The sequence below is a fragment of the Anser anser genome (genome assembly GCF_964211835.1).
Source record: "Anser anser genome assembly, chromosome: 15".
NCBI lineage: Eukaryota > Metazoa > Chordata > Aves > Anseriformes > Anatidae > Anser > Anser anser.
The window spans coordinates 534,101-541,593 of NC_139736.1; the positions used below are offsets into that span (position 1 = coordinate 534,101).

General features: G+C 56.4%; 1 protein-coding gene across 1 annotated transcript in view; it reads right to left on the reverse strand.

Annotated features, from left to right (window-relative positions):
- Window positions 1–5,245, reverse strand: part of HS3ST4 (heparan sulfate-glucosamine 3-sulfotransferase 4) — a 65,785-nt gene extending 60,540 nt beyond the window's left edge. Inside the window, exon 1 of the mRNA XM_083799552.1 lies at window positions 4,531–5,245. Coding sequence (XP_083655678.1) covers window positions 4,531–5,129 — 599 coding nt within the window. The 5' untranslated portion in view covers window positions 5,130–5,245. The remainder of the gene's footprint in view (window positions 1–4,530) is intronic.
- Window positions 5,246–7,493: the final 2,248 nt, after the last annotated feature.

Below are 7,493 nucleotides of genomic sequence, written 5' to 3' on the forward strand. Positions count from 1 at the left end.
CTCAGAAAAAACAGACACCACCACACAAAACAGACAGGCAGTGAAAACAGCATTAGACATGCAAACCATTTCATTGCTTGTCATGGTGACTGCTCCCTGCAGTGGCTGCAATGGGACTACTCCACGCATAAAGCTACACCCCGTATAACTGCTTAGCATGTGGAAGCCTGGGGCAGAGTAACAGGAACGTGGTCTAATTACAGAGACATTGCCGCAGCTTCTTGGTGAAGGCTCCACTGAGAGGGAGACAGTGAGCAGAGCAACGTGCACGTACACACAGAATTTAACTCCTGAAGTGAGGTTTTGGAATAACCTTCAAATTGGTGAACTTCAGAACTCCGAAAGTAATTTCACCACTATCAGACATTCTCTTTGCTTTATGGACATCATATTTTTGTTGAAACTACAAAATTGACTGTTATGAATCCTCAATTTTCTGCTAAACATTGGATGTCCAGATAGCCTTCAAAATGCAAACGGAAGGAATTGAACCATCTCACGTTCCTGAGCCTGCAGGCTGATGGAGCTGGTGGTTCCAGAGTCCTGGACTGTCCTATTCAGCGAGCCTGGGGGATGCTGAAAGCGCTAAGATCTATTCTTTTGGTCATTCACACAAGCAACCCAGCTAAGCACCATCTGTTCAGGCTACTTCTCCCTCCTCATGCACTGAGAGCCCCAGCCGCATTCTCTGACACCTCCAGACGAGGTGCAGCAGCTCTGCGGGTGTAAAGCGATCCCACAGCTCACACAGCTGGCAGAGGGCAGGGCAGCAGCTGCGATGCCGCAAGATCAGGATCGCCTCCTGCTTCCCTCCAGTTAAAGCTGCCCAGGACCACACTGGCCGGCGGGGCTCTGCTGCAGACTCCAGGTCCTGCCCTCCCTTACGCTGCCTCTCCGACAGCTGTCACAGCACGCACCAAACTCAGGCTTCCAGCACTGCAAGGTGACAAATCTGTCCGAGGGTCAGGCACTGTGGGCAGCTGGCAGTTCCCTTTATCCACAAAATCCTCTTGTGCTCATTTGCAGTTTTTTCTTGGCCAGGCAAGGAACTTGGGCATACCCTGGATGCTGCTTCAGTTGGTAATGAGCATTTGTAGGTGTACGCTAACCTCCTTTACTGCTCGGAGGCCTCTAAGAGCTTCCCCCTTGTTCTGCTGCCCTTTTTGCACTCTCAGACAAGTCTCTCAATTCGTTTCCAACTGCAGGACAGCTCGGGGCAGAGCTCGCAGCATGGGACATGCCCACGGAGGCAGGAACATCGCGCTGGGGAGCGCATCGCCCACGCAAGCACCTGGGGCTCGCACGGTGCCTGGCTGAAGGGGCAGCGGGCACGGCCCTGGGCGTGCTGGGGGCACACAGACGCTCAGGCACTGACTAAAATTCAACTGCAGTTTGACAGGGAACGATGGCACACCCTGTGCTTTAGAACGAAGGAGAGCACAACGGTCACCAGTGACTTCCAAAGGAAAGGCAGATAGCCGTTCCTTGCCAGAACCTGACGTGTCCACGGCGGGACAGACTTCTGGTGTGTCATAAGGATAGATCCAAACTCCACTGCCCGAGGCGATACTTACTGCCAGCTATCAGGGTCCCAGACTTGAGAGAGAACTGAAGATATGCAAGTAATACATACACACAATATAAGTAATGCCACACCGTTAACAACAGAAAAGGTTAAGTCACTTCCACCTACCCTTCTAACACAATCTTTAATAGCAGTCAAGTTAATTTAATAGTAGTCAAGTTAAAATCTGCATTAAGAAAAAAAAATTAGGAAGTTATCAACAAAAGTTAATGCACATCAGGTACTAGGTGCAGCTTAAAGAAAGTTCTCTCTCTGAACTCGTGCTTCAGACAGACAAACACTAAGATGTATAGAATCACAAATTAGAGTCACACAAACAATGCTGGCAGCATAGCACAAAACAACTGAAACAAGCCCTGAACTCGGTTTGCAACAGTACATGTGTAGGAAGACTTCAGTTCTGTAATTTCTACATAAACTTTGACTGCAGAGTTAAAGCAATGACAAACAGCACAGCTTTTCCTAAAGGTTACCAGGAAAACAGAACAGACTGCAGAGAACTGGTGTAACAGGCTTTGCACACACAGCACCATCCAACGCGCAGAAAGCTGTATTTTGCACTAACTCCAGCCTCTGAACACTGTCCCGAGTCAGATCCTGGACACACTGTTTACGGCTGACTAACCTCAAGGCAGCAGAAACCCGAATACGTGGTACACACATAATAGAACTGATAGCGTGTAGGTACCATCTCCATTTTACCCATGGAGAAACTAAGGTGAGGAAGCTGCTGCAAGACCAGCCCTTAGCTGTATTAACAGAGGTTGGACTAAATGATAAGCTGCTCTCCCCAGCTCTGCTGGACTATCCAAAGATGTTCTCAGAAGTGAATGACACAGCAAGGAACACCGAGATGGATATTTCCTTATTTCATTACATATGAAAAAATAAACTCAACCGTATTAAAAACTAACAGCTTATAGATCATAAAAAGAAGTGTTATATGTGAAAGGTAAACAATTGATAAAAGTCACTAAGGAGCCACTTATAAACGCTTCAATAGCTGAAATAGACATTTCCATTGAAAGGAAAAATCTCCAGTTACTCTACCTGGGACGCAGCTGCAAGCAGTCAGCCTTCTTAGTGCACCCAGTTAATATCAGAGAGGATCAGGAAGAAATTCTTGTGAATGTGGGCAGCGATTCCCCCCCCCCCCATGCTCCGCAGCCCTGCACAGCGCCGAGCACAGCAGCCCCCCGCTCTGCCACAACACGACCCACTAGCAGGGTGCAAGGGGAAGGAAGCCTGTGGCTCCTGAGGGCCGTTATCGCTGCAGCCTGCTACCTTGTTCCAGCAAGGCTGAAAAACTTTTCCAAGGAGAACGGAGAACAACGCTATCTGGGTTGGGCAGGTGTGAAGAGGGGCTCGGGTTAAACAATCAGGGCAAATGCTCAGGGCCACGGCGACAACTAAAGCAGCCAAGTCATTTATTTATCCCCTGACCAGAGAATCCATCCTCCAGCCCTGCCCAGGAACCTCGCAAATCAGCTCTGGCCCACTCTTTTCGTCTCACACCTCTCTACCAGTGCAGCACATCACTAGTGCTGGAAATCAGCTAAGCAGACCGTAGAGCTACTGCAGAGATGAAAAATTTCAATGCTTTCTGTAAGCGAAAAACCTGTGCGCACCGTTTACTCCAGGAGAGGAGTTGCACCCACACTCTAGCCCTTTTCTTGCAGCACGATTTTAAAGATGAAAAAGCAGCTGCTTGCCATATTCCGAGCTTGATCTTCTTCTACCGATTTTGAATAAAACCAAACCCATCTATATGCAAGTCTCTGGCTTCTTCCAGCAGATTTTCTAAACGTATTTTTCAAGGCAAAGCTTTCCTGCAGAAAAACAAACTGTAAAAAAAAAAAAGATCACATCTGAAATTATTATATTAATATAAATAAAATAACGTCAGTCAACCTTTTATTCCTTCCCCACGTTGGTACAGAATACTGAAAACACTCTCAGAGACTAACATACTTTCAGAGTGCTGATCTCCACTTTACTGAAGTCCCTCAAGAAAATCCCTCAGCATCTTAACAAAGCCAAGTGGATGCTACACCAAGTATCATGAGGACTTGGCTTCCACGATTTCCGTAAGAAGTTGCCTAGAGTTCCTCAGATTTGCATGCTGTTCTCACGAAAACTGTGTACACTAATGCAGAGCATCCAGGTAATCCGTGCAGTAACCAACTTGCTGCCCTGGTATAGTTTCTTCTTAATTTTCAGAACACACGTGCAACAAAGATGCAGAACTTCATCTGCTTAACCACAGAGCGTTTCTTGGAAAGAAATTGGTATGGGTTTCTTTTAACCATAAACTGGAGAACCACGGTAATTCGCAAGCTACACTAACATGCTGCATTCTTTTTAGTTTAAGACTAAAAAGAAAAGAAGGAAAAAAAAAAGGAAAAAGCCAAGGGGGGGAAAGAAAACCAAAACACAAGCAACAAAACCCTGAGCCATCACGATTCATTGATTTGCTAAACCTGCCAAGGCAATTACCGCTTCCTTACTGCAGTTCAGGGTTTTCTCATAGTCAGAACTTTTAAGATTCCCTACAAACGTCACGCTATGCCAGATAACAGCATTCAGAGGTTTCTTCACGAATAGAATTAAACCTCGTCAACGGAAAACAACTTTCTGACGCGGAACTTGTTGAATAACGAGTCAGTCTCCTTTGCGAGGTGCCCCACGCCGCGCGTACGGACGCGGGCATCCCCTTCCACTTCAACGCCCGCAGCGCCCGCCGGAACAGCTCGCGGTCGTCTTTATTTCGGCAGCTCCGGACCCGGCCGGGCGTGCCGGGCACCGGGTGCCGCGGTCCGCCCCAGCGCCCCGGGCGGGGCCGCGCCACCTCACGCGGCTCCTGCCCTTCGGCCGCCCCCGCCCGGGCAGCGCCGCTCGCCCCTCGCGACCCTCGGGGGTCCCGGGACGCCCCCCCCGGCCCTCACCTGTACCACTCGAGCCCCTTCTCGTAGTTCCTGTCGAAGAAGTGGGGCTCGGTGCCCACGGCGCGCACGTCGGGGTGCGCGCGGATGGCCTCCAGCAGCGCCCGCGTGCCCCCCTTCTTCACCCCGATGATGAGGGCTTGCGGCAGCCGCTTCTCGCCGTAGTCCGGCGTGGTGCTGCCGCCGCCGCCGCGGCCGCCCGGGCTGCCGGCCCGGCTCAGCTCCTCGTCCGTGGTGCTCGACTCCTGCGGGTCCCTCTCGAAGGCTCCGCTCTGCGCCGCGATCGCCTCCCCGGGGGCCAGCGGCGTCCGCGGCCAGGCGCCCGCCGCCGCCGCTTCCCGGCTGCCGTTGGCGGCTCGCGTCGGGGCCGCGGAGGCGGCCGGGGCGCCGGCGGTGCCCGGCGGGCTGCCGGGGGAGCGCGGGGCCGCCGAGCCGGGCGGCGCGGCCGGGGAGCGCAGGGCGGCCGGGCCGGCGCCCCCCATGAGGCTGTAGCACAGGTAGGTGAGGCAGAGCGAGAGGCTGCACATGCAGAGCAGCTTCCGCGCCGGGGGCACCTTAGAGCCGCGCCCGCCCGGCACCCCCGGCTGGGCGGGGGGGGACATGGCTGCTCCCCGCTCCTCGCCCCGGGCACCGGGCGCACATGGTGTCAGCCGCCGCCCGGCCGCCCCGGCCGCATGGGGCGCCGCCGCCCTCCCGCCCCGCCGCCGCCGCGGGGGGGGAGCCCCGCATGGCACGCTCGCCGCCGGGCACCGGGGCGCCGGGACTCAGCGCGGCCGCGCGCCGCCGCCGGCCCCGCGCCGTTGCCGCCGAGTTGCCGCCGCGAAACTTTGTGCCGGGTGGGCGGCGGGAGCGCGCTCCCGCGCCGGGAGGGGAGGGGAGGGGACGGCCCGCGCCCGCCCCCACCGCTGCGCCGGGAGCGCGCCGGGCCCCGCCGAACGCGGGGGGGGCGGCGGCCGCTCGGCACCGGGGGCGCCGCCCGGGGCGGCTCGGCAGGGCCCCCCCCGGCTGGCAGCCGGCAGCCCCCGGAGCCCCCGCCGCGTGCCCGCGCCCCCGCGGGAGGTGCGTGCCGCCGGTCGGGAGGCAGCGCTGGCCGAGCTGCTCCGCGTGCCCTCCTTTTCCTCGGCAGAAGCGGCCACGCCGCAGCTCCTTCGCCCCTGGCCCCTGCGTGCTCCCCAGCGGGCCCCCCAAAACGCACTCCGTATGGGCAGCCTCTCGCCCCGGCGCCCCCGGCCCACGGCCCCTGTCCGAGCCTCCCGGCTCCGCAAAGAGAAGCGCCCAGCCGGGTCCTGCGGGAAGCGCCCCCCGCCCCGCGCAGCCCCTCGCAGCGGGCCGGGTCCCCGCGCCCCGTCCCTGCGAGCAGAGCGGGGGGCGCCGCGGGGCGGGCTGCTGCCGCCCGGCACCCGGGGAGAGGTGAGGAGGGGTGAGAGCCCGCGGCAAGGGCGGGCAGCAGCCGGTGTATGGGTGCAGCACAGCCGAGGGCCGTGGGGAACGCGGAGGATCCACGCTTTAGGTGCCGGGAGCTGCACCGCTCAGCGGGGCTGGTGGCAGCGCTCAGCCAGGTGTCCCCAGCCTTGGTGGCGCGGGCTGGGCCCGACAGAGCCTCCCTCCTCACAGCTTTTCCGGAGCTGCCACCATCTCATCCCAGCTCAGCATTTCGGCACTTCCCACCTCCGGTTCTCAGCTTTGGCTTCAGCAAGGATTTTGCGAGGGGAAGAAATGCATTGATGTCTCTCAGCGCCCTCCTGCCCCTCATTCTGGGGTCTTCTGGGCGTCTCCCTCACAAGTATTGCACCAGGGCATTGGGCACCTTGCAGCTCTTGGCGTGTGGACCATCTCGGCCCCTCTCCGTAGGGCAGCGCTGGTAGTGCTGTGGTACGGAGGTACACGGTCATTCGCTGACGTCCTCACAGGTGAACGAGCAGAAATCTAACCCCTTGCACCTGCTATCCCCAAAGCACCAGCACCATCTGGATGCTGCAGATTACCACCAGAGCCAGCACCTGATCTGGGTGACAAAAGCTGTCGAGATGCTGCATGTTAACCCTCCTACACGAGGGCCACAGCTGGGCTTCTGAGCAAGTGTTAGGAAAGTGCAGACTCCAGCAGAGTACATTTCTAGCCTCATGTGGCTGTGAGTTCTGGGTACCTCATCCTGCCAGCGAGCAGAAGGCGTGCTTGGAGGCAGTGACCCTTCTCCACCGATCTCCGTGTGGGGATCTGTGGAGCTGCGCGTCCCGCCCTGCAGGGGAGCTCTGGGCACGGGCGGGCTGGGCGAGAGCCGGCTGACCTCCCTTGTGCTTCCCCAGCTGATGAGCTGTGGCCTGGATTTTACAGGGGAAGTCCAGGGTTTGCTCCAAATCTTGCTGTTACTTTGTGAAGCTCAGCAGGGGACACCTCAGAACAACACACCATTGGAGTCTCAGCTGTGCTTGATCTCATGGCAAAAGCAACATTTGAAAAAAATATCGAGTGCCAATATTAACTAGATACTGAGTGCTGGGAAAAAATATTCATCAAATAAGATGAAGAGCGCAGACTTTCCCCATAATGAACAAAAGCTCAATGCTGCTCTCAGCTGGACATGTGTTCTCTCTGTGCAGTTCCAGTTCCGATAGAGATTATTCCTTTATAATATATTTTTTATGGTACACATGAGACCTCTGAAATGCAGCGTCTTGTGTCCTGTAAATCATTTCCTGTAACTAGTGGATTCCTTTTCAACTGCATTACAGTAATGTGAATGTTAAGGGACTAACCTGAGCTGGCAGAAGCAAAGTCTCACATCCCTCCCTCACAGCCTCCTCCCCTCGTACCGCCAGGCAGCCAGCGGCCGGTGCCCTGGGCTGCCCCCGAGCTCCGCGGAGCCAAGAGGGGAGGCGCACGGTCCCCACCTGGGACAGGCGGAGCCCACAGAAAGGGTCCTGTGAATGTAATGATCAGACGTGAACCTGAAATGAGAACCCAGA